This window comes from Salvelinus namaycush, chromosome 9 (assembly GCF_016432855.1).
Source record: "Salvelinus namaycush isolate Seneca chromosome 9, SaNama_1.0, whole genome shotgun sequence".
Lineage (NCBI taxonomy): Eukaryota > Metazoa > Chordata > Actinopteri > Salmoniformes > Salmonidae > Salvelinus > Salvelinus namaycush.
This window is the reverse complement of record NC_052315.1, coordinates 13,286,395-13,314,394: the sequence shown is the minus strand read 5'-3', so window position 1 is coordinate 13,314,394 and position 28,000 is coordinate 13,286,395. Positions and strand designations below refer to the sequence as shown.

The window sequence follows — 28,000 nt, the reverse complement described above, 5'->3', positions numbered from 1 at the left end:
GTGAGTTTTTCAGCCCATCCCTTAAGTCTATGCTTTCCAGTTAGTTTCACTTTGAATCCTTCTCTTAAAACAACATCTTAGCCTGACCAGCATTAACACAGCTATAACCATGTAATTAAAATAGTCTTAGTCGCCCGATACTCGGGTTGTAGAATGGCAGGGAGTGTCTGTATATGTTATTATGAAATCACTGAGCCCAGCCTGGTCTCATAAACTATACGTAACATAGTAAAGTTAAATCCGGGACACTCAAATGAGTATGATACTGTATGTTACGTTTGGTATGGTTACTTAACGGAAAGGAGAGGTGGATGTGTGGGCGTATAATGCAAACGTCAAGCGGCACAAAGGTTGTGTGTTCGAATCTGATCACGGACAACTTTAACATTTACACTAATTAGCACTTAGCTACTACTTTTTAGCTACTTTGCAACTATGCAGCATGTTAGCTAACACTTCTCCTAACCCAGTGGTCACCAACCGGTTGATCGACTTGTCGATCTCCAAGGCATTTCTATTTGAATGCCAAACATTTCTGTAAAAAACCTAACGATAAAGCCTTGTGTTCCTATTTTGTTTTGTTAGTCTCGGGCTGTTGGTGGTAGGTGCAGCCAATTCCGCTGCCCTGCGTGCCAGGTAGGCAAACTGTTGCCATTTCATGTGTCTGAAGGTACCAACTCTGCCTTCCCGGTGGGCCTGGTGAGGAAATCAAGTGCACTATGCTACCGCTGGTCAATCAGATTGCTCAGATGACCGAGTCTGCAGTTTATTTTTTATTTATTTTTATTTCACCTTTATTTAACCAGGTAGGCTAGTTGAGAACAATTTCTCATTTACAACTGCGACATGGCCAAGATAAAGCATAGCAGTGTGAACAGACAACAACACAGAGTTACACATGGAGTAAACAAGTCAATAACACAGTAGGGGGGGAAAATGAGTCTATATACATTGTGTGCAAAAGGCATGAGGCGATGGGCAATAAATAGGCCATAGGAGCGAATAATTACAATTTAGCAGATTAACACTGAAGTGATAAATCATCAGATGAGCATGTGCAAGTAGAGATACTGGTGTGCAAAAGAGCAGAAAAGTAAATAAATAAAAACAGTAAGGGGATGAGGTAGGTAAAATGGGTGGGCTGTTTACAGATGGACTATGTACAGCTGCAGCGATCGGTTAGCTGCTCAGATAGCAGATGTTTAAAGTTGGTGAGGGAAATAAGTCTCCAACTTCAGCGATTTTTGCAATTTGTTCCAGTCACAGGCAGCAATAACGTAGCAGGCAATAAAAAAGCAATGGCAAAATTAATACTGAGATTCCAAAACGTTTAAAACCATGACTAGAGGGAGAATGTCAGTGAATACAGCAAAGAGCTGCTGTTTTTATGAGTGAGTTCATGTTTAAGTTCTTACTCAGCACTGTCAACACTTTGTATTCAACACTTTTATAATCCATACAATGTGTGTTCTTCCTCCTCTCAGGGCTGCAACAAGCAGTGCAGCAGTAATGAATGAGTAGGAAAGTGTATCTATAGGCTTGCGTTGTTGTTATTATTAGCCTAGCTAACATTAGCGGCAACAAGTTGGAATTTGTAACATTTTATACGTATTGCAAATTCATAACACATTGTACATATTGCTATTTGTAACATATCATACGAAATGGATGATGAACATACATTATGAAACGTAATATATGTATTCATTTGTGTATCATACTAAATGGAGAGGGACAGATTTACTATGTTACATCTACACAAGGTAGTCAAGGTTGCTGAGCCTGGGTAGGTTCCACTTTCAGCACGGACTAATTACATATAAGCCTAAATCTGCCTGGCTTCTGTCAGGCTAGGTTGCACATTTTGGGGAATATTCAGAGGTGGAAACTTTAAGTGGGAATATATGTGAATATATGCAAATTATTATTAATACCATTTAAATGTAGCTTATTTTGCATTGGATATATTTACCATATCATATGGAGACAGAAACATTAACCTTTTACCTTATCATAAGTGGACTTAATTGCAGATGATTAAATCCTTCCAATATAAATTTTAAAAAGTATTTAGTTATGAATTGAACTTTAATTAAATGAGTTGACTCTTCACATGGGATGATTTCACTGAACAACAAAAGAAAGGGAGTATTGAATGATCCCCGAAGATCAAATCGTATCTCCCAAAAACATTTTTAACAAACATCTGTAAATTGATTGTCTACAAACTAAAGCTTTGGTTGTCTTCCTCTCAGGCTTCCATGTCTTCTCCCTGGACCTCAATGTCCACCTCTTGAACATCAGACTCTGAGGCCTCATCTTCACTGTCACTTTCCAACCTTGTTGACAATGGCTCGTTGTCAGGCTCAAAAAGCCTCCAATTTGCACGGATGGCCACCAATTTTCAACCCTTGTATTGGTCAGCCTGTTGCGTGCTTTGGTGTGTTCCCAAACAAGGACCAGTTGCGCTCTGATGAGGCTGATGAATGTAGAGGATGATGGCGGCAACAGGGGGAAAGAGCCTCAGGTCCACAAAGTCCCTTCAATCAGGTGGCTGATGCAATATGGCAGTCATGCCAACATATCTCATCTCCATCCCAAAGCCCTTGCTTGGAAGTGTACTTCGCATGACTGCCAAGAACCTTGCCCTCACCCAGGCCAAGGTGGCAAGACACAGTAGTGATGACACCATAGGGTTGATCTCTGCACCAGACAGGATTGCTCTTACCAGCGTACTTGGGGTCCAACGTGTGCGCTGCGGCGTAAAATGGGCTTCGGGCAGAAGTCTTCACACTTTTTGATGTATTTCAGAACTGCAGTTTCCTCTGCTTGGAGCAACAGTGAAGTGGGTAGGGCAGTACGGATTTCTTCTCTTACATCTGCAAGCAGAGTCTGAACATCAGACAGGATGGCATTGTCTCCCTCAGTCAGTGCAATGGCTACTGCTATAGGTTTCAGGAGTTTCTGGCTGCTTACCGCTCTCTCCCAAAATATATAATCCAGGAGGATCCTCTTGATGGTCCTGTCCATATCGCCAGACTGTGATATGGCCATTTCTTGGAGAGACTCCTTCCCCTCCAGGAGACTGTCAAACATGACACCACCTGTGTTGCTGGGCAGCTTCAATGTGGTGCTCTTATTCTTCTCACTTTGCTTGGTGAGGTAGATTGCTGCTATAACTTGATGACCCTTCACATACCTAACCATTTCCTTGGCTCTCTTGTAGTGTATCCATTGTTTTCAGTGCCATGATGTCCTTGAGGAGCAGACTCAATGCATGATTAGCACAGCCAATGTGTGTGATGTGAGGGTAGGACTCCTCTACTTTACACCAAGCAGCCTTCATGTTCGCAGCATTGTCTGTCACCAGTGCAAATACCTTCTGTGGTCCAAGGTCATTGATGACTGCCTTCAGCTCATCTCCAATGTGCTCTTGTAGAATACTGGTTGAGGGGTGGAGATGATGTAGTTAATTATTCCTTTCCCACTAGCATTCGACCACCCATCAGAGATGATTGCAGATGTCTGCTTTCTCTATGATTTGCTTGACCTTCACCTGAACTCTGTTGAACTCTGCATCCAGCAAATGAGTAGATGAAGCATGTCTGGTTGGAGGGGTGTATGCTGGGCGAAGAACATTCAGAAATCTCTTTCAATACACATTGCCTGTGAGCATCAGAGGTGAACCAGTTGCATACACAGCTCGAGCAAGACATTCATCAGCATTTCTCTGACTGTGTTCCTCCATTGAGTCAAAAAAACTTCTGATTCCAGGAGGACCATGAGCTGTTGCTATCGATAAGGTGTCTGATTCATCATTTTCACCTCGAATAGAAGTAGAGGGACTTTTGTCAGAAGTTGGTTGTTGTGAGCGCTGAGGGAACTTTATGCACTTGGACAGATGATTCTGCATCTTTGTTGCATTCTTCACATATGATTTGTCACAGTATTTGCAAATGTACACAGCTTTTCCTTCTACATTAGCTGCAGTGAAATGTCTCCACACATCAGTGTCCGTAGCATTTTCCTGTAAACATTAGGAAAGAATGAGTGAGGGGGGGGAAATAAAATAAATACAATTCCATGTACAGATAAATAGTTAAGCAGTTAGATTAAACAACTCCTTTTGTAAGAAATGTTTTAAAATGAAACATGTATGGAAACAGGTGAGTTAACACTGTTAGCAGGCTCAAGCAAGCTAAAACCCACATGGTAGCAAAAACTAACTAGCCGAAATTAGACATGATTTAAACACACTTTGCTGTAAGCTACTATTTACTAGTTAACAAAAATAATGTATGTCATATAAAATATTTAAACTCCACCCAGTATTGTAATCAAAATTTACCAGAAAACATGTAGTCCTTGGCTCAGACAGTGTAGTAGTGTGGGCTCAATAGCATCTCATTAGTGTGCAAGATCTTGAGAATCAGCTGTACCATGTGATGGAAGAATGCACTGTGCATGCAGAGGGTTGCAATTCCATTGAATTGGGGGTAGTTTAACCAAAATATGCCTTGTGTATCCCACAAAAAAAGGTGCACTGTTATAAGCTAACATTTTTGATGAATTTCAGCAAAATTCCCCAAATTCCAGGGCTTAACTTCCCATGGAAAAATTCTGGAAATGTACCGGTAAGTTTCTTACCCTTTGCAACCCTAGTCAGGGTGCAGCTAAGCTCCTCCTGTTGCATCCATTGTTTTCATTGCTTTGTTATAATGTAGCTAACATTGTCTTTCATTATGAGGATGGGATATTATATTTATATGTTAAATTCATACTTGACATTCCTCATAAGTCCTTTGGGATCTCACTTTGTGGCCTTGCTTAGGCACTTTTACTATCTCGTGAACCTCTTAAGGATCAGCCCCTCTTTTTTTAATTTTCGCCTAAATTGACATACCCAAATCTAACTGCCTGTAGCTCAGGCAATGATTCAAGGATATGCATATTCTTGATACCATTTGAAAGGAAACACTTTGAAGTTTGTGGAAATGTGAAATGAATGTAGGAGAATATAACACATTAGATCTGGTTAAAGAAAGAAGTTTCTTTTTTTTGGTACCATCTTTGAAATGCAAGAGACAAGTCACACATTCAGCTAGGAAGCTGTAATTTAGATGGTGTCCACAATAAGGCAACAGTGTGTGCAAAGTTTCAGACTTATAACTTCAAGAATGAGCAAGCTACATGACATTTAGTGTGTAGTCACCCAGGTGTCCTTCACGATTTTCCCAAATGTACCCAAGTGGCCGAATTGGTAAATTTTCTAGAACCAAACTACAGAAAACATACAAAAATGCTATGCTAATAAAAAATACAAGTTTACACACTCCAAGGAATGTCATACATTATGGATTATTAGCTTCCATACATAAAATGTACTAACAGGAGACACGACAAGAATGCTGATCCAATGCCTCCAAACACAAAGTGAAATATTTAAGGGCTAAGTTAGCAGCCAACACTGATTTGTCATAAGTGAACAAACCACACACAAAGTAAAAAAATATATATTTAAAATGTACACACTATTTACAATTACAGTATTTAGAACACCCTCTACACAAGATTGTGCTGCTGGTCCCAAGTCTTTTTGCTGTAAAGCACATGGCATCCTCTACTTGTAGGCTGGCTGGGTATTCACACCTCTAGATGGCTGGGAGGGGGTTTGTTGTGGAGCCAGAGAGCAGCAGTCAGACTAAGTTGGGGATGGAGGACTTGAATATGGTCTCTTTGAAGTCAGTCTACCACTATTGAAGATTAAAACATTTTAAAAAATCAGTAAAAAACTCAAGTAATTTTTTATTTAACCTTTATTTAACTAGGCAAGTCAGTACAGATTCTTATTTACATTGATGCCAAAACCGGACGACGCTGGGCCAATTGTGCGCTGACCTATGGGACTCCCAATCACGGCCATCTGGTTGCTGTAAAGACTCATTGAACTTATCAGATGAATGTGCTATCTACACTGAACAATTTTGTTTGTTTTTTGTTTGTATAAAACGACATCACATTATTCATATTGAGCAACAACTGTCCCGTTGACGGGACACTGATCCATATGAAGTTTTAAGAAGTGAATATTTGGTTTGAATAACTGAAAATGCTGTTGACCTGAGTATTGAGTGTGCTCCTAACCGTGTGTGTGTGTGTGTGTTTCAACAGGCATCCGCTCATGGGACGTGGACCTGACAGTCTGTAACCTGGATGAGCAGCTCAAGCTATTTGTGTCACGACACTCTGCCTTCTTCTCAGAGGAAATAAAAGGTAAGGAGAATTTGGGGACTTTCCCCACCACTGACCTCTGAAATAAAACATGTACATGCATCTGTCATATTTTTTTACTTTTTATTTAACCTCTCTCTGTGTGGTCATATTTGACCAATTTATGTATGATGTATTAAAAGTGCCTGTAGTCTCTGCAGGTTAACTTCACTAGGGTAGGGGGCAGCATTTGGAATTTTGGATGAAATGCATGCCCAAATTAAACTGCCTGCTTCTCGGGCCCAGAAGATATGATATGCATATAACTGGTAGATTTGGATAGAACACACTCTACAGTTTCCAAAACTGTTAAAATAGTGTCTGTGAGTATAACAGAACTGAAAACCTGAGAAAAATCCATTCAGAAAGTAGTTTTTTGGGGGGTTTTGTAGTATTCTATTCAATGCCATTACAGTATCCATTGACTTAGGACTCAAATTGCAGTTTCTATGCCTTCTACTAGATGTCAACAGTCTTTAGAAATTGTTTCAGGCTTGTATTCTGAAAAATTAGGAAGTAAGAGCAGTCTGAATGAGTGGACCCTAAAGTGTTACAGAGCTTTTTCATGCGCGAGACCGAGAGAGTGCCTTTCTTGTTTACCTTTTAAATTGACAATGTTATTGTCCGGTTGAAATATTATTGATTATTTAGGCTAAAAACAACCTGAGGATTGAATATAAACATCGTTTGACATGTTTCTATGAACTTTACGGATACAATTTGGATTTTTTTGTCTTCCTGTTTTGACTGCGTTTGAGCCTGTGGATTACTGAAGAAAATGCGCGAACAAAACTGAGGTTTTTGGATATAAAGAGACTTTATCGAACAAAAGGAACATTTATTGAGTAAATGAATGTCTGCTGAGTGCAACCATATGAAGATCATCAAAGGTAAGGGATTAACTTTATCTCTATTTCTGACATGTGTAACTGTTCTACTTGGCTGGCTACTGTTTGTAATGATTTGTCTAGTGGGCAATGTTCTCAAATAATCGTAAGGTATGCTTTCGCCGTAAAGCATTTTTTAAATCTGACACTGTGGTTGGATTCACAAGAAGTTAATCTTTAAACCTATGTAAAATATGTTTTGTTTTCTGAATTTTTATGTGTATTTCTGTATTTGAAATAACGCTCAGCAGTTTCACTGGCTGTTGAAGAGGTGGGACGCTACCGTCTCACATGCCCAAGAGAGGTTAAGAACACATTGCTTTGGCCCATGTACAGAGCCTTCAGAAAGTATTCACACCCCTTGACTGATTCACATTTTGTTGTTACAGCCTGAATTTAAAATTGTTAAATTGAGATGTTTTGTCACCGGCCTGCACACAATACCCCATAATGTCAAAGTGGAATTATGTTTTTAGAACAAGTCAGATAATAAGTTGCATGGACTCACTCTGTGTGCAATGATAGTGTTTAATATGATTTTTTGAATGACTACCTCATCTCTGTACCCCACACATACAATTATCTGTAAGGTCCCTAAGTCAAGCAGTGAATTTCAAACACAGATTCAACCACAAAGACCAGGGATGTTTTCCAATGGTTCGCAAAGAAGGGCCCCTCTGGTAGATGTGTAAAAAAAAAAATATATATATATATAAATATTTTTATAAAAAAATAAAAAGCAGACATTGAATATCCCTTTGAGCTTGGTGAAGTTATCAATTACAATTTTGATGGTGTCAATACACCCAGTCACTACAAACATACAGGCGTCCTTCCTAATTATTTCCGGAGAGGAAAGAAACCGCTCAGGGATTTTACCATGAGGCCAATGGTGACTTTAAAAACGTTAGTTTAATGGCTTTGATAGGAGACAACGTTGGAACAAAGAAGCATGTACAGAATAAAAATATTCCAAAACATTCATCCTGTTTGCATCAAGGCACTAAAGTAATACTGCAAATGTGGCAAAGCACTTAACTTTTTGTCCTTAATAATAGAAAGTGTTATAAAAATATAACCACTAGTGGTTAGAGCATTGGGCTAGTAACCGAAAGGTTGCTGGATCGAATCCCCGAGCTGACAAGGTAAACATCTGTCCTTCTCCCCCTGAACAAGGCATTTAACCCACTATTCCTCGGTAGGCCGTCATTGTAAATAAGAATTTGTTATTAACTGACTTGCCTAGTTAAATAAAGGTTATGTTTTTAGGTCAAATCCCATACAATGTAGGGGTGGCTGCATCATGTTATGGGTATGCTTGTAATTGTTAAGGACTGGAGAGTTTTTCAGTATTAAAAAAATGGAATGGAGCTAAGCACAGTCAAAATCCTAGAGGAAAACCTGGTTGTCTGCTTTCCACCAGACACTGGGAGATGAATTCACATTTCAGCAGGGCTATTTAAAACACAAAGCGAAATCTACACTGCTTACCAAGAACACAGTGAATGTTCCTGAGTGGCCGACTTGAAGTTTCGACTTCAGTCTATTTGAAAATCTATGGCAAGACCTGAAATTTGTCTAGCAATGATCAACAACCAATTTCACAGAGCTTGAAGAATTTTGAAAATAATAATGGGCAAATGTTGCATAATCCGGGTGTTACATGTATAGACTACTAATCTAATCAATATTTATTTAATTTTTTTACAAATGTTTTTACACTTTGACATTAGTATTTTGTGTAGATCGATGACAAAATTGACAATTAAATCAATGTAATGCCACTTTGTAACACAACAAAATGTTGGAAAGGTCAGTGTGTGAATACTTTCTGAATGCACTGTATGTTAACAAGGCATGTAAAAGTGGTTGAAGGGATGATGTTAATGGTAATTTGTCTCTCTTTATGTAGTTTTGTCTTTTGTCGTGATGTTTTTATTTTTTATCCCTGTCCCTGCAGGAGGTCTTTTGCCTTTTGGTTGGCAGTCATTGTAAATAAGAATTTGTTCTTAACTGACTTGCCTTGTTAAATAAAAATTCAAGCCTATTGAAGATTAGATGCTTCATACACTGTTCGTTTTGTCAACTGCTCTTGCACCATTGCTTGGATCCATAGTCTCAAGTCAGTCTGCCTTGGCTGAACAGACTGGTACCAGCAACTCCTCTTTATGGGGTACATTTCCAAGATGGAATTGGGTGTGTTAGGCAGCTGAGTGAACAGCTGAAATCCTCATCACCCCTAAACCACCACCCCATGCCATTCTTTCAAACTTATGACTCACACGTGAATGCCTGCTGTTCTTTTAGTTATGTTCTCCGACTCCTTTTTGACTGTTTCTTCCGTCAGTCTATTAAATGAGTCCCATTGAATATTTGTGTGAATGCTGTTCATGACCCACTTTTCAAACTTGACAGCTGTGAAATTGAGAACACAAGATGGAAAAAAATAAACATTACACATTTTCTGTGCAACACACTGTTACATCCCATGACGATCACAATTCTCAGAGAAGACATCATAAGCATAAATTAGTCAAACATTCTAAATGGTAGGAGAAAGTTGCTTTGAATGAGAATAATTATATGGTCATTCATCCAAAGCCACTTAGAGAACTCATGTGGGAATCACACCCACACATACCATGCTCCAACCAACTGAGCCATTGGAACCACCGATAGCTTCCAGTTCCCGTTCTCATGTTATTCACTGTTAGGTGTGTGTGTCTTTCCCTGGGCTTCCTCCCTGCTGTTGGCATGCTGGGCCACAGTGGTTAGCAACACGGCGGTGCCCTGGGACTAGATGTTTGCGTGTGGAGAGGCTTTATCTAGCAGATCAGCAGTAGCAGCACTTAGATGGACTGACCGTTGGCGGATTAGAAAGTCTGTCTTGCTCGGCAGGTCAGGGGCTGCTCAGCCTGGCAAACACCAGTGATATTACATTCGCTCAGCGTCTTCACACTCCAGTGGAGATGGAGCTTGCTTCCTTCCCCACCAGAGATTGTCTATCCCATGATAACTCCATCTGATTGCTGTAAAGACTCTTTGAACTTAGCACATTCATCTGATATCTACACTGAACAAAAATATAAACGCAGCATGCAATAATAAAGATTTTAGTGAGTTATAGTTCATATAAGGAAGTCAGTCAATTAAAATAAATAAATTAGGACCTAATCTATGGATTTAACATGACTAGGAATACAGATACCCTTAACAAAAAGGTAGGGGCGTGGATCAGGAAACAGTCAGTATCTGGTGTGAACACTATTTACTGCAAGTTGGTCAGGCTGTTGATTGTGGCCTGTGGAACGTTGCACCACTCCTCTTCAATGGCTGTGTGAAGTTGCTGGATATTGGGGGAACTGGAGCACGCTGTTGTACACGTTGATCTGGAGCATACCAAACTTGTTCTATGGGTGACGCCTGGTGAGTATGCAGTCCATGGACGAACTGGGACATTTTCAGCCTCCAGGAATTGTACAGATCCTTGCGACATGGGGCCGTGGATTATCATGCTGAAACATGAGGTGATGACGGCAGATGAATGGCACGGATCTCGTTACGGTATCTCTGTGCATTCAAATTGCCATCGATAAAATGCAATTGTGTTTGTTGTCCATAGCTTATGCCTGCCCATACTATAACCCCATCGCCACCATGGGGCACTCTGTTCAACATTGACATCAGCAAACCGCTCGCCCACACAACGCTATACAAGCTGTCTGCCATCTGCCCGGTACAGTTGCAACCGGGATTCATCCATGAAGAGCACACTTCTCCAGCATGCCAGTGGCCATTGAAGGTGAGACTTTGTCCACTGAAGTCCGTTACGACGCAGAACTGCAGTCAGATCAAGACCCTGGTGAGGACGACGAGCTTCCCTGAGATGTTTTCTGACAGCACAGTTTCATCAGCTGTCCGGGTGACTGGTCTCAGACAATCCCGCAGTTAAATAAGCCGAATCTGGAGGTCCTGAGGACTGGCGTGGTCACACATGGTCTGTGGTTGTGAGGCCAATTGGACGTACTGCCAAATTCTCTAAAATAGCATTGGAAGAGGCTTATGGTAGAGAAATGAACATTTGAATTCTCCAACAACAGCTTTAGTGGACAGTAATGCAGTCAGCATGCCAATTGCATGCTCCCTCCTTCAACTTGAGACATCTGTGACATTGTGTTGTGTGACAAAAATGCCCAGCACAAGGTGCACCTGTTTAATTAGCTTCTTGATATGCCACACCTGCCAGGTGGATAGATTATCTTGGCAGAGGAGAAATCCTTTTAACAGGAATGTAAACACATTTGTGCACAACATTTTTGAGAAATAAGAGTTCTGTGCATAAGGAACATTTCTGTGCTCTTTTAATCCAGTTCATGTGACCAACACTTTACATGTTGCATGTATATTTATCTATCATCCAGGTAATCTACAATCTGGGAAAATTATACAAATTACGTTGAGAAAAAGTTTTGATTGCCTTTACTTCTCCTTAGTCGCCAGCCTTGGTTGGAGGTTATGGCAGAAAGTGTGTGCCCTCTTATTATGTTGTGGACACTGCATTACCATTCATCAATGTTTTCGCCACAGGCTGTTGTTCTCGTAACACTGAGAAACTTAACTCAGCTGACTGAATACTGCTTGTGTATTCATCTGTTAATGCAAAGCAAAACACAACCAAACAAATACTCTTCTGTTGGAAAATGAGAGCATTCAAGAAGAATAGGAAACTAACGTTTGCATAACATTCCAAGTGGATTGCAGAAACCTTTGACGAAGACTACCCCTTGGGCCCATTTTACTCTTTTCATCAGTTCTGGAGAGGTGTGTGTGTGTGTGTGTGTGTACATACACACACGTGGCATTCTCCCCATCTTCAATCTTGTTTGCGCTACCTTTCGTTCAGTGACAATTCTCAGCAGCACTAAAAGGACTTTGACACTGCATTTTGACAGCATCCTTTCTGCTTTTCACTCCTTATGATCGAAGCAAACAAAACTGTCCATGAGGTGAGAGTGTGACAACAGTGAGAGTGTTTTAGCTCTCTGGAAAAGCATCAGGAGGCCATAGGCCTTTTTATGTTGACTGGAAGCGAACAGGGATGGACGTTCGTTGACAAATACAAAAGGCACGTTGTACTACATGCCCCCTCTTGGACTCTCCATCGGACACTAATGGTAGACATGAGTCAATGTTTTCATTTGCCTGGGACTGTGTACGCAGTGCCATGGGTGGTACTGGTGCTGTCCATGTTCCCTGGCCAGCAGGCCGTTTATTTATGTGAGGTCAGTTAATGGTTTCAACTAGTAATGTTTTCCAAAGCCCAGTGTCCCGCCTAATTTATAGCAGGAGTTTTCCTTCATAGCCACAGTATTCTCATATTCGCTCTGTATGCTGAAGCCTGGAAATGCCAGATTGCTCAGGGTTGGAGAAGTCCCACAATTTGAATTGGTATCTGTGAGATCGAGGCTAACAAGCAACCTCTTTTTGTAGTAGAACCTAGAAGCCTGGCACACAAGACTAAAGCAGGAGAAACATTGCAGTGAAGTTTTATTCCTCTACACCTCAACCATACAGCATCAGCTGAGTAGCTCCTTCAGACCGTTATTTGGATAGTTTGCAGTGTAGTTTGTGTGGAGTGTTAGTTGGGAGAACAGAGAAATGAGACAGGTGGCTGATGGAAAGCAGAGAGTGAATTGGAAGGGGGGGTGGGAGGAGTAGTCGGTGTGACCTCGCAGCTTTAAATAGTTGGCCATAGCTGCACCTTCCTCACTCTGCAGCCCATCTTCCTACAGTCACCAAGACATAGCAACTTTCTCCTCTGGTATCAAGCATTACCTCGCCGCACCATCAGTCCTCACTCACACTTGCGCATGCTAGCTCAGGCCATCACAACTGGTCATCTGTGATATTACTACTACTGTATTGCTGCAGTGCTCCACTATGGAAGCCGTGCTGCCTAGCCTCTTCCGGCCAACAGGCTGACTAATGGCAGGCCAGCTGTGGAGGGGAGTGTGTGTTTTTTACACTAGTGGAGTGCTGCCTGACAGGGTGGTGCTGAGCTTGGCTGCAGGCTGGGGGAGCAGAGAATCAGGTGGTGTGTCAGTGTCTGCTTGATCTCATTTCACAGGACAACCAGTATAACCTTATACAAGAATGATTAATGAAAAATACCTAATACAAATTAGTTGGAATTAGTACGAATTGGAATGTGTGTATATATTAGGGGATAGTTGCCTAATGGAGTAATAACAAAGCTTTAGCACCATTATTACTGTATAGCCAATGATGACTGAATGGCGCCAGAAGAAATGGCAGCAGTTTTACAGGCGCCCAACTAATTGTGCTATTATGTGTTTGCATTATTTGTAAATTATTTTGTACATAATGTTTCTGCAACCATATCTCACGGGAAAAAAATTGCTTCTGGATATCAGGACAGCGATCACTCACCTCAGATTAGACAAAGATGTTTTCTTCAACAAGCAGGACGCACAGGACATTCTCCGAACACCCGACAAGGCCAACATCCCCGTTAGTGGGGCAAAAAAGTATTTAGTCAGCCACCAATTGTGCAAGTTCTCCCACTTAAAAAGATAAGAGAGGCCTGTAATTTTCATCATAGGTACACTTCAACTATGACAGACAAAATGAAAAAAATGAAAAACCAGAAAATCACATTGTAGGATTTTTAATGAATTTATTTGCAAATTATGGTGGAAAATAAGTATTTGGTCAATAACAAAAGTTTTTCTCAATACTTTGTTATATACCCTTTGTTGGCAATGACAGAGGTCAAACGTAATGACAGAGGTCTCATCTTTTTAAGTGGGAGAACTTGCACAATTGGTGGCTGACTAAATACTTTTTTGCACCACTGTATTTGCAAGAGGGAAGAGACGCAGGTACAAAGGACACAGAGCGGGGTGCCTCGTAAGGATTCACAGAAGGCGAGTGGGAAAGCTGCCGTTACCGTCAATATTACTCGCCAGCGTGCAATCATTGGACGATAAATTAGACGAGGTACGATCACGAATATCCTACCAACGGGACATCAAAAACTGTAATATCTTGTGTTTCACTGAATCATGGCTGAATGATGACATGATATTCAGGATATACGCTACACCGGCAAGATAGAACAGCACACCCCGGTAAGACGAGGGGGGGTGGTCTGTGCATATTTGTAAACAGCTGGTGCATGAAATCTAAGGAAGTCTCTAGATTTTGCTCGTCTGAAGTAGAGTATGTTGTGATTAAAATGCAGACCACACTATTTGCCTAGAGTTTTGAGCTATACTTTTCGTGGCTGTTTATTTACCACCACAGACGGATGCTGGAACTAAGACCGCACTCAGTCAGACTCCAACCATGCAAAAGCACTGCTTCAATATTTCACAGGAATGCAAACTTACACACAGGGACACTGACAGCCGCCCCCCCACCCACCATCCCATGTGTCTGCAGTGCACTCTGCCAGGATAGAGGCAGGTATTTAAAAAACAATCTAAGCTGTAAATCACAGGAGGAGCTACATGACATGTTGCTGGGAGTGGACCAGCTGCTCAAGTAACCAGGGCAGCCAGTAAACCGCCCCAGTCCCCCCACTATAAAAGGAGACAGCCAGCCTAACAGGGGCCAAAGTCCCCTTATTCAAAACAGATACCACCTGTCAGCATCAAATCAAAGTGTATTTGTCACGTGCACCGAATACAACAGGTCTAGACCTTACAGTGAAATGCTTACTTACAGGCTCTAACCAACAGTGCAAAAAAGGTATTCGGTGAACAATAGGTAAGTAAAGAAATAAAAACAACAGTAAAAAAAAGACAGTGAAAAATAACAGGCTATATATAGGCACCGGTTAGTCGGGCTGATTGAGATAGTATGTACATGAATGTATAGTTAAAGTGACTATGCATATATGATAAACAGAGAGTAGCAGCAGCGTAAAAGAGGGGTTGGGGGGGGAGGGGGGGCACACAATGCAAATAGTCTAGGTAGCCATTTGATTACCTGTTCAGGAATCTTATGGCTTGGGGGTAAAAACTGTTGAGAAGCTTTTTTGTCCTAGACTTGGCACTCAGGTACCGCTTGCCATGCGGTAGTAGAGAGAACAGTCTATGACTGGGGTGGCTGGGGTCTTTGACAATTTTTAGGGCCTTCCTCTGACACCGCCTGGTGTAGAGTTCCTGGATGGCAGACAGCTTAGCCCCAGTGATGTACTGGGCCGTACACACTACCCTCTGCAGTGCCTTGCGGTCGGAGGCCGAGCAATTGCCGTACCAGGCAGTGATGCAACCAGTCAGGATGCGCTTGATGTTGCAGCTGTAGAACCTTTTGAGGATCTGAGGACCCATGCCAAATCGTTTTAGTTTCCTGAGGGGGAATAGGCTTTGTCGTGTCCTCTTCATGACTGTCTTGGTGTGTAGGGACCATTCTAGTTTGTTGATGATGTGGACACCAAGGAACTTGAAGCTCTCAACCTGCTCCACTACAGCCCCATCGATGAGAATGGGGGCGTGCTTGGTCCTCCTTTTCCTGTAGTCCACAATCATCTCCTTAGTCTTGGTTACGTTGAGGGCTGGGTTGTTATTCAGGCACCACACAGCCAGGTCTCTGACCTCCTCCCTATAAGCTGTCTCGTCATTGTCGGTGATCAGGCCTACCACTGTTGTGTCGTCTGCAAACTTAATGATGAGAGATTGCATCATCTGTGGATCTGTTTGGCGGTATGCAAATTGGAGTGGGTCTAGAGTTTCTGGGATAATGGTATTGATGTGAACCATTACCAGCCTTTCAAAGCACTTCATGGCTACGGACGTGAGTGCTACGGGTCTGTAGTCATTTAGGCAGGTTGCCTTCGTGTTCTTGGGCACAGGGACCATGGAGGTCTGCTTGAAACATGTTGGTATTCCAGACTCAAATCAGGGACATGTTGAAAATGTCAGTGAAGGCACCTGCCAGTTGGTCAGCACATGCCCGGAGCACACGTCCTGGTAATCCGTCTGGCCCCGCAGCCTTGTGTATGTTGACCTGTTTAAAGGTCTTGCTCACATGGGCTACCAAGAGCATTTTCACAGTCATCCAGAACAGCTGGTGCTCTCGTGCATGCTTCTATGTTGCTTGCCTCGAAGCGAGCATAAAAGCTTGTCTGGTAAGCTCGCGTCACTGGGCAGCTCGCGTCTGGGTTTCCCTTTGTAGTCCGTAATAGTTTAAGTCCTGCCACATCCGACGATGTTTTCCCTAATGGGGGTGGTAATGCTTTAGTTACTTTCCTAATGGGGTGGTAATCCAATTAAATGCTCAATGCCTGCTAGCACATATGACTACAGCAAGCAACAATCACATACTCAATCTCCCTTCTTGACTGGCTGGACCATCTACACCAACAACCTGACTTGGACTGGGCCTTTGGGTAATTGTCCACTCGGTTTTGGATCTACTGAGATTTTGGTTAATGTGCATTTGAGCTGTTGTTCATATGTTAAGACATGGTGCATTAAGTGACAACTTTTGCAGCTTCAATAGTGATACTGGATACACTCCAGAGACTTTGGTCTTTTGTCGGCTTCTCTTATCTTCAACTATAGGCTTGGCTAGTCATAAATTGCTTGTGCAGTTACTTTTACTTTGAGTTATTCCTCTTTATCTCTGCCGCTTGTGGCGGCAGGGTAGCCTAGTGGTTAGAGCGTTGGGCTAGTAACCGAAAGGTTGCAAGTTCAAATCCCCGAGCTGACAAGGTACAAATCTGTCGTTCTGCCCCTGAACAAGGCAGTTAACCCACTGTTCCTAGGCCGTCATTGAAAATAAGAGTTTGTTCTTAACTGACTTGCCTAGTTAAAAAAAAAAAAAAAAAAAGGTTAAATGTAAGTTGCTCTGGATAAGAGCGTCTGCTAAATGACTTAAATGTAAATGTAAATCTCGCTGGCAGTCTTTTCTTCCTCTCCCACAGCCTTATAGTGTGTTAGGCTATCTATATAACCCATAAAAAACATTGTCCTTGCTTTCTGCCAGGACTTCCATGATTATTTTGCCTTTTAGAGCATGTAGCCCCAGTCGTGAAACCGTTTCACCACCCCTCCCATTTCGTCTTGTGAGTCGTTGTGGCAAATTGTTGGCTAAATGGAGATGTTTGGTGCAGTGGATGAGTGAATGTCCCTGTATTCTGGCATGTGATGCAGTAGGAGGAGTGTGGATCACAGGTTGTTTATTCAGCCTGAATAGCCTCAGTATGTCATTGCAGCTTTTGGAGCATGTGAATAACTAGAATTATTTACAAATATAGCCTAAAACAAAAACATATGGTATTTCAAAAGCTTTGCCTTTTTGTTCTTTTTGAGTTGTATAGCATTATTGTGTAGATGTTGGCTTTTTTTGGTAACCAATTTGTTTGTTTTTGTCTTATTCAAGACCGTTGAATCAATACCATTCGAACTACTTGTAAGTCATGTTTTGTTGAGACCGTTATTTGGGGTATTTTGTTTTTTGCCTCAGCCTTGTCTCGTTTCAGTACCTTGCCTGGTGTTTGTCCTATTCTCTCTTCAGACCTGCACTGAAAGGTACAGTCACACTGCTGGCCCAGGGTTTATCTTTAGGCTATGCAAAGCTCTGTGCCTTAATGTAATCGGCATTGTTACCTTCTCTTTAGAGGCATTCCACCCAGGGAAGTGTCTATAGTCTGGTTGTTTCTGATGCTTGCAGAGCTCTTTCTCTGGCTATGCTCAAGACTTAACTGTACGCTGAAGGCCTCTACATCTGCTAAACGGTTTACTGTAAGATCTTTCAGATTGGATTTTGACTTCTGATTTGCACAACCTGTTGAACCGTTTTAGTGGATGCATAGTCTGTTATTCCCAAACTCTCCACATATAGCCTACTGTCATTAGCCTGCATGGGCAGTTTCATTCAGACCATCTGTCTCTTTTAGTGTAGTCTGTAAATGAAACAGACTAATTGCCTAGTACCCATTGTTTGCCGGTCTAAAGGAACAGGCTATGTTCCTTTTTTAACCCCTCATCTCCTGGAGGCCGCCTTTTTGCTTCTCCTTACTCTCAGGTTTCTGACCACCATTTCCCTCCTTCATTCTAGGTCAGAGGACACTGCAGCACGGTGGAGATATTCTGGATACCCAGGTGATGGTGAACCCATCCCATGAGTTGGTCTGCTCAGAGGTGAGACCTAATTAGGCTAAATCTCTCACTGTTAGCATCAGACCTTGTTGTTGAAGTCTTTATTCAGTTTCAAGGTATGTTGTGGGTAGTCTATAGTTCATTTCCCAGTATTTTAAAATGAATATGTTCAGAATGATAAAATCACATCTTTATGAAAGTCAGTATTAAAGGGGAAGTTCAACCATTTTTACACATGGCTTTATTTACACTCCTGTGTAGTTTATCCCCCCCCAAAAACGTATTTATGTTTTGTTAATGAGAAAATTGGTTGACATTTTCATTGTAGTCAATGGCAAGTGATGACTCAGCAAAATGTCTACAAATTTTCTCTGTAATTAAACAAAATATCCTAATTGTTGAACTTCGCCTTGAAGTAATGTTTGATTATTGTTCAATAGCAATATTCCTAAGGTTTGCTCTGCTTTGCATAGCTATTGCTCTGTTCTGAGATGGAAAGGATCCAATTTCTCATATGACATCTGCACTACACACTGCCATCGCATAACACGCTTCTTTTCCCTGCCATCTGGCTCTCATTTCATACTGGAAATCAAATTGTGTTGCTGCTGTAATGATTCACAAAACCCTCATTCGAACCAACATAATCTCTTTTAGCCTGTCCCTGATGCTTAATGCGCTTGTGATATTTTAGAATGCATTAAATGGCGAATTGAAAAGTCGATCTCTTGCTTTATCTGTGTTCTCTGCAAGCGCATCTGCTGGTAATTTCAGGTATTTTTTTTCAATGTTATGCCTGAACAAAGTTTGCAGTAGGCTTAGTACTGGATATGTAAACAGTAATTCTTGAAATGTTTTCTCGATGGGGGGGTGAGGATTTTTCCACATTGAAGTGCTGTTTGTCATCAGTGTGAGTTTGAGATTATTTTTATACCATTAACAGTAGAATATTGCCATAGAGAGTTTATTGATGGATTGCCTTTTTATCATGAAAATGTTAACATATAAACTGTATGTGGACACCCCTTCAAATTAGTGGATTCGGTTATTTCAGCCACACCCGTTGCTGACCGGTGTATAAAATTGAGCACACAGCCATGCAATCTCCATAGACAAACATTGACAGTAGAATGGTCTTACTAAAGAGCTCGGTAACTTTCAACGTGGCACCGTCATAGTATGCCACCTTTCCAACAAGTCATTTTGTAAAATGTCTGCGGTGGTAGAGCTGCCCCGTTAAACTGTAAGTGCTGTTATTGTGAAGTGGAAACACATTTAGGACTGTATCCTTTTTGTTTTGATCACTTGATTACATTGTATACCTTTACATCTGGGTTGTTTGTGGCCTTTGGTATGCATTTAATTTGGATCAAAATGAAGGTCTTATCTGGCCATAACATAATGCCATTTTGTCTTTTTATCATATTATAGACTGTAAACAGGCTGGATGTTGACAAAAAAAACTTGAATGAGAGGCCTTGTTTCTCTGTGTTCTGTAACACGAACACAGTCTATACTATTGCCCTATTTGGAGTAGTAAAGGCAACTAAATGGAGCTTAATTTTCATGACTTTTTCTTTCCATTTCACTAGGTGCGCCGGCTTATATCTGATGTGTCTCGCCACAAGTTGTTGGTTCTTGCTGGACAATGTGTTGAAGAGGCAGGAGATCTGGTCTTACAAACAGGATGTTTTTCTCTGAGTGACTTCATTCAGATATTTGCTGATGAGGAGGTGAATTCATATTTTACTGTAATATTCATTCAAAGTTACAGATCAATCTAAATTCAAAAGCATTATTCATAAGCTGGTGAAGGGATTTACATCAAACCATTCTATCTTTTTGAACAGATTGGAGAGTTGTTGAGCTCTGCAGACCCCACACAAAAAGCTAACCTCACGCTGAGTTGTCCCAACTCTGGGGTGTGGAAGAACTCTGTGTTGGAGAAACATAACCTACAAGACTTCATCAACATCAAAACAAACCCACCATCAGTGCTACCTGAAATGGAAGGTCTGCAAGAGTTCACAGAATACCTCTCAGAGTCCCTGGAGCCACAGTCTCCTTTTGAGCTGCTAGAGCCCCCCAGTACTGTGGGCTTCCTCAAACTCTCCCGCCCCTGCTGCTACGTATTTCCAGGTGGGAGAGGAGACTCTGCCTTCTTTGCTGTTAACGGTTTCAACGTGCTGGTCAATGGTGGGTCAGATTCTCGCTCCTGTTTCTGGAAACTGGTTAGACATTTGGATAGAGTTGACTCCCTGCTCCTCACCCACATTGGGGATGACAATCTGCCAGGGGTGAACAGTCTTCTCCAAAGGAAAGCAGTAGAACTGGAGGAGGAACATTCTACTGACTCTCAGATCAATGAGGACTGGATGAAAAATCAAATTTCCCCTGAGATTGGGGTCGTTTTCCTTAATGCTCCAGAGAGATTGAAGTCATTCCGGAGTGATCCCAAAGAACTGCGGAGCTGCGACCAAGTGGCACTCACTTTGCAACACCTTGAAAGGCTAACAATCAATCCAGAACCTCTTAGTCGCTCAAATGGACCCAGCATTGATCCTGTTATTCTTTTCCAGAAGATGGGAGTCGGTAGACTAGAGCTGTACATTCTTAACCCAGTCAAAGGCAGTAAAGATCTTGAGGCTTTCATGAAGACCTGGCCCGGCAATGGATCTAACATAAAAGGCTCAGAGATGCCCCTGTCTTGCCTTGTCTCCATCTCTGCTCTACTGGTGTGGCATCCTGCCAGTCCTCAAGAGAAGATCATTCGAGTTCTCTTCCCTGGGTGTACTCCGCAGGCCAAGATTCTTGAAGGACTTGAGAAAGTAAAGCATCTAGAATTCCTGAAACATCCAGGCGTGAGCCTCAGGGACCTTGAAGCATCCAAATCAGATAAACAACCAAAACGTGCAGAGAGTCGGGAGAGCCTTAAGTCCCTGCCCAAGGATTCAAGACCTAGCAGTGCCTTGCTGAAGGACAAAGTTGGACGTGGGGATGTTAAAAAACAAGACATGAAGTCCAAACCCAAGGCTCCAAGTGACATTGCTAATAAAGATTGGAAGGAAGGGGAAGATAAGTCCAAATTGAAGGATGGGGATGCTAAACAAAGGCCTCCAAAGGCTGAAAAGCTTATGCCAAAGAAAGAACCTTTAAAGGATGAGAAAAAAGAAGTAAAAAAGGATGAGAGAGCCTCCACAGGTGTTGTCAAAAAGGAAGATAATTTGGAGAAAAAGAAAGAACCAGTTAAGAAAGAAACTCTTGGTCCAAGACCAAAGAAAGACATCAAACATGATCAAAAGAAAGATATCAAGAAGGAGGTAAAGCCAGAGGAGAAGAAACCAACAAAACCTCTCAACAAGGATGTCAAAAAAGCGACAACTGGACCTTCATTAGGAAACGCAGAGGCAAAAAAGCCCTTAGTCAAGAATGGAACATTGAGGAAGGACGCAATCCCCAAGAAAGACTCATTGAACAAGGCGGCAAAGCTAAAGACGGATAAAAAGGAGCCGGAGAATCAAAAAGCTTCTGCCTCTGAGGGGGATGCTGATCGTTCCAAAATGTCAACGCCTGAAGACATGACAGCGGAATTCGAGAACCTCAGAGCAGAAAATGCAAAGTCAGAGAAAAGGACTGCTGTTGTAGTGAACACTATAGCGGACATTGAAGGAATAGAGCAACCTGCGACAGAGAAGGGATCAAGAGCAAATGTAGAGAGGGGGGACATCTTGGAAAGTCCACAAAAGTTCACCTGCATGGAGACAATGCCAAATCCAGAGAAAGCCCTGGGAACCACTTTGCCTCTTGACAAAACTCCTAAAAGTGACCACAGCGTGAACTTTGATCTCACACCAACTGAATACAGGCTACTTGATGGGGCCCTGAGAAATGGGCAAGAAGATGTTTGCGCTAGCTCAGATGAGAAGACTTTAGAGTTGGTCTCCCCTGCCGACTCAGCCCCTAATAGCGCTGGGCATACCCCTTTCCACCAATCACCTGAAGAGGATGCTCAGGGCTCTGGTGAGGACAGTAGTCTCGGGGGAAGGGTGCCTAGCCTTGGGTTTGAAGACTGCCACGTCATGGGTTCTTGCAGGAACTCCGAGGTAGGCTCCTTGAGGGGGAACCTAGAAAACTCCACATCGTCCCAGGACAAACAATCAAGTCTTTTGACACTGAGTCCCTTCATGCTGCCTGACTCTGTCTCACCCAATATTACCTCCATGCCTGCTGAAATCGGTTCCCCACACTCGACAGAAGTTGACGAGTCTCTTTCCGTGTCTTTTGAACAGGTGCTCCCATCTATTGATGAGTCACCCAAGGGAGACCATATGGACAGGTCCTACTCAAACAGGCATATTGCCGATTCTTACCCCAAAATGGGGATGTCCTTACCCTTGAGTACATCTCATAACATGCGTCCACCAGGGGATGGCTCAGAGGAACGCCTTCCTGGACTACATGGTCTTCTCCCTGACGTTCCCCATGACGTCGACCTCTGCCTGGTCTCACCCTGTGAATTCAAGCACTCAAAGTCCCCAGAGAACCAACAGCAGCATCTGTCTCTAGGGCTAGCCACGGGTAGCCCGCGAGAACTCTCTGAAGACAGCAACCACTCCCAGGAGCTACTTAAGCCACAAAGCGGAATTAATAGTGATCGACATTCACCTCAAGGCCAGGAGACTCCTCCCACGTCTGCTAGTGAATCCCTCAACACAGCCACAGATTCAGACATACCCCCAGGGACTGAGGACTGCCCTTCCATCACTGCAGACATGGACTCAGACGAGGACTCTGGGAGTTTCCCGCCCCACCATCCACATGACCATCCCAGCTCTTACTCCTCCAACAGGGGAGCACAATATTCCTCTCAGGACCCTCCCCCAGCCCCAATGAAGGATCTGCCCCCCTTGCCGCCCCAGCCCGGTACCTGCATGAATGACCCTGAGGCTGATGTGCCAAGCAAGACCTCAAAGAGTGCCGCCACAAAAACCAAGAAACCAGCCGGGGTCACACAGAGGTCAATGTCAGCCACCAGTACAGCTCTGAACAGCAAGACCAAGGCTGGCAGCACAACAGGTACATTGAAGACCACCTCAAGCCTTGACACAAGGCCTTCATCCCGCAATACCACTAGTGGCTCCAGACCTGGAACTTCAAAGTCAGTTTCTTCAGGTAGGCACAGACAGGGTTTTACACTTTGAATGATGGCATATTAGCATCTTTCATTACTTGTTTTCTAAAATAATGATTTGTACTTGCAAGTTATTGCAATACATTTAGTCTTCTTATGTCTAACTCTGCTATCTGTCCTGCAGGTTCTCTGGGCAGTAAGGTCAGTGCAGCTGGAAGTGCACCAGTTTATTTGGACATGGCTTATCTCCCCTCTGGTTGTGCCTCTGCCACCGTTGACGTGGAGTTCTTCCGACGCCTGCGCTCCTCCTGCTACATTGTTAGTGGCGACGAGCCCCTGAAGGAGTCAGTCATGAGACCCATTCTCGACGCTCTACTGGAGGGAAAGACTGCCTGGCCCGATGTGCAGGTCAGCCCCCAATCTTCTCATTTATTTTTTTCTATGTACATTTGTAGAATGTCAACAAACGTAGACTCCGCTAAATGACATTGCCACGAGCAGCACTAGAGATATTGAGATGTGAGAGATGCAGTATTTGCGTATGTGTACAGGTTCGCTTCATGCTGTTTACAGTGTGTTAGCCAGGGTACCAAAACAGTGGAGAAGTTGAGCCTCACACTTGAATGCTCTTAGTTGTTGCTGAAATTGACCTACTCCGCTGTTTTCTTTCTGCATCTACGTCATATCGCGGAGTCTACCTTTAAGTCTGCCTACTATGTTCTCATTTGAATTTGCCCTTCTACCTTTCCACTCTCAGGTGACCCTGATCCCCACCTTTGACTCGCTGACGATGCACGAGTGGTACCAGGAAACCCATGAGAGGCAGAGAGAGCTGGGTATCACCGTGTTGGGCAGCAACAGCACTGTGGCCATGCAGGAGGAGACCTTCCCTGCCTGCAAAGTTGAGTTCTGAGAGGAGTGAAACAAGATGAAGCTACACATCCCTGCCCTCTCACCCACCAAAGTATCTCACCTCCTTCACCTTCTCTTAAATTGTGATGGACTAATTTCCCCCATCTACAGCTGATGATTTCCCACCCTAGCATGCTTCAAGTATAGCCTGGTGGATTAGCAGGCCTTGCTCATCCTTTCAATCTTATCAATATAAAAAAGACCCCAGCAAACACTCTGACCCATCTTTGTCTTGGGTACGTCTATGCCATGGAAATGAAGGCAGAACATGAATATGTCCAAGAGTCTTTGGTCTACCAACATGAAGAAAGGTTGTTCATTATGAATGCTAGGTAAGGTGGAGCTTGTAGACTGTCTATAGTAATCGAAGGTCCTCACATTTCTTACCATTAGCCAGGTAGTTGTGATCCAAATCCGTGACAGCTCAAAGGAGACTAGTCGACAGCTGTAGGAAACCCTCTGCCTCAATGGGACTGAACTCATGAGTTCTTCCTTCAACGATTATTTCATCCGTATAACATTTCATAGGTATATTTAGGCCTACACCCATTTGCACAGTTATCAATTTCCAAAGACAAGGGAACCACAGTGAGTGAAGGAGTGTTACAATAGAATATGATGTTAAAAGGCAGAGGGTGTGTGTGAGGAGGTGAATATGGGACAGATGTCTCCTGGTGCACTGGTAAAACATGGAGACCTCAGCACTTACTGAAGGACAACATGTTTCTGCATCCCATTTTAGTTTCATAGACGGTCTATGAACATTGAGGAGATGGCCGATGTCTTTGCAGGTAATGATATGCATGTGAACAGAAGAATTACCCCAACATTGACAAAAGTGTCCAAGTTTCAATAAATCGTTTTTTGTATAACATTTATATCAGTCACTTTAACCCTTCATGTAGAGTACATACTGTATGGGGATACACTTTTGACATTGTCTTTTTAAATGAAATAACTAGGTAAATTCTAGGTAATGATTTGTACTAAAATGAAATACTAATACGTATTGGTTGATGGAAGGCAATAAAAAATGCAGTATTTTATGTACAAACTCATTACTGAATTACAGTTTTACTACTTAGTAGTTATTTCATTAGAAAGGACACGGAATGAAGTGTAAACCCTACAGTATATTTCCACACTAATAAATCAGTTTTTTGTGAAACACTGTCTACCGCCGGCAGGTCTAGCATTTCTGATTATGACAAGTCAGGTCAAGAAAATCCTAACACTCAATCTTGTTTGTATTCAATAATATTTTGCATTGGTGCCCAGGATATCAACTGTATCCAAACCCATATTTGAGTCCCTCTCCAAGACCAGATTTTCTTCTAATTGTAAATATACCATATCAATGGGACCACTGTATGTCACATAGAGGGTAAGCTTCACTGAAGAGGGATACTTAGATATGCTAATAGGGAAGTCATGAGAAATACTTTGCAAGACATTACATACATCTCAGTGGTTTATTATTGTGCAGAAGTGAATAAATGCTAAAACAGATGTTTAACAAGAAAGAAAAATCTGTTATATCAGCAATCGTTTATGTATTCAGTTAATAGCAGTAGAATGTACAGTAGACGGCTTTATCTGTGAATGTGGACGCCTTTAGCCTCTTATCAAAACAGATTGGGTCCAAATGCACCAATGCTTGCACTACCATGCCCACAACATTACTTGTGGACCAAGCACTCACTGTGTTATAATGCTCTTTATTGCTAAGGATATTTTCATTTTATTCAAGAAGAAGGAATATGAAAGGATTTTAACATTTATTATTACTTGAGTTGGATAACTCTTATTCTTAGAACAACTTTATTTTTTTTCTACAGTTGAGGTGATAATTTTTGTTGCATGCAGAGTTATACAAGCATACAGATCTCACATTGTCTTTAGTTTCTAAGTTCTAATTGAATATCAGTTTTATGTAATATCACATCTGGTATTAAAGCAAACTAATGCCGTGGCTCATCCAGAGCACACTGTACATTTGAAGACGTCATCATGTGAAAGGGTGTGTGCAGCCAGCCACATTTAGGCAGATTATAGAATTCCAATTATTTCATACAGAAAAATGTCAAATCCTTTATCTTATCAATTCATTAACAATTCTATTTATTCATTTTTCCTAAATTATTGAGTTATCTTTATATATATATATCAATAATGTGGTGTAGCTACTTTCTAATTTGCAAACCTTTGGTTAGCAACCGGCTGCTCACATGATATCATAAGCCAATGGCAGGACAGAGCAAGCAGAACCGATCTCACTTTGTTCTTCTGAAAGAACAGCATGGTTTTTTTGGTATTAGCCATAAGTCTGAGTAAAAATGATTGAAAATAGATTGCATTGCATTGTAAAGATATGTCCATTTAACATGTGCCATTTATGTCACAGATTTTGGACTCTGAATGCATTGGGTTGGATATTGTGTGGCTCTTACGCCCTCTGCTGTCCATAACATTTCTTGGCTAGCTGTTCTTAAAGCTGTATTCATAGATAATTACAGTTCTCTTGTGGCCAAAAGGATAGCATGGGCAGGGCCATTGAGAGATTCCACCATTTTAATGTAGTCAACTGGATGGGATTTCCAACTTCATTGGTTGATCCCTCTTGGTGACCCTGTTGAAGTCATGTCCAATTGGGTCATCAGGAGGGATCTGTCAATTGTGAAGAAGAAGAAAATTGTCAGACTCTATAATGGCAAAGATACAAAGATGAGTCCTCCATCTCTGTAGATGTGTGTATTTTGAAAGCAATGTTCAGTGGTATATTTGGCTCATTGGAATAGTTCTAAACATTGGCCCTGTATTTCTGTGCCTCTGTTTCATCCCTGCTCCATTATAATAAAATAATTCGAATGAGATACCTCTGTCATAATACAAGTGACTGTAGCACATAACAAATGTTCCAATCTGTAAATCAGGCCCCAAAATAAATAAACACATTTTAAATTAATATGCTCTTGCTCTTTGGACATTTTGGGAGTTAGTACATCATTTCTTTAATGCTATATGTTTTTTTTGTGCTATATTCTTCATAGTTATATACACCTCTTTTCCCCTGCACTTATAAATGTGTGTTTGTCTATGTCCATACCCTGTTGGTGGTTCACACATCACACTTGCAAGTTTCGGGACTTCACCCAGTAAATGTTATGAATGTTGGTCAAATTTTCCAAAGACTGCTAGTTTCCCCAGTGTCAAGTGGGTGGGGGGGTTAGTTGGATAATGACAGTGGATAGATAGATAATTCAGTATAGAAACACTAATTTTAGTTTTTTGCTTTTTCAATAAATATACCCCTTTTTATAAATCTGTGCGCTTTGTAATTGGTGTTATTTCCCTGACTTTCAACCAGTGGGGCCTCCTCAGAGGAGGAAGGGGAGGACAATCCTCAGTGAATTTCATACAAATTGTGAAACATGTAAAAAGTTAACCTTTTTAGATAAAACTGTACTAAATATAATCTTGTCACCAAATTATTGATTAAAACACTTGCAATGAAGGTCTACAGTAGCCTCAACAGCACTCACTAGGGTAGTACCATGGTGTAGCCGGAGGACCGCTAGCTTCCGTCCTCCTCTGGGTAGATTGATTTCAATACCTAACCTAGGAGGCTCATGGTTCTCACCCCCTTCCATAGACTTGCACAGTAATTATGA

At 42.0% G+C, this 28,000-nt stretch overlaps 1 protein-coding gene across 1 annotated transcript in view; it reads left to right on the top strand.

The window, feature by feature from the left end:
* The window catches only part of LOC120053693 (microtubule-associated protein 1B-like), a 44,421-nt gene extending 16,766 nt beyond the window's left edge, over positions 1–27,655 (top strand). The window contains exons 2-7 of the mRNA XM_039000882.1: positions 6,172–6,273; positions 18,246–18,328; positions 19,879–20,019; positions 20,137–23,458; positions 23,602–23,825; positions 24,175–27,655. Of these exons, the coding sequence (XP_038856810.1) occupies positions 6,172–6,273; positions 18,246–18,328; positions 19,879–20,019; positions 20,137–23,458; positions 23,602–23,825; positions 24,175–24,330 (4,028 nt within the window). The 3' untranslated portion in view covers positions 24,331–27,655. The remainder of the gene's footprint in view (positions 1–6,171; positions 6,274–18,245; positions 18,329–19,878; positions 20,020–20,136; positions 23,459–23,601; positions 23,826–24,174) is intronic.
* The last annotated feature ends 345 nt before the right edge of the window (positions 27,656–28,000 follow it).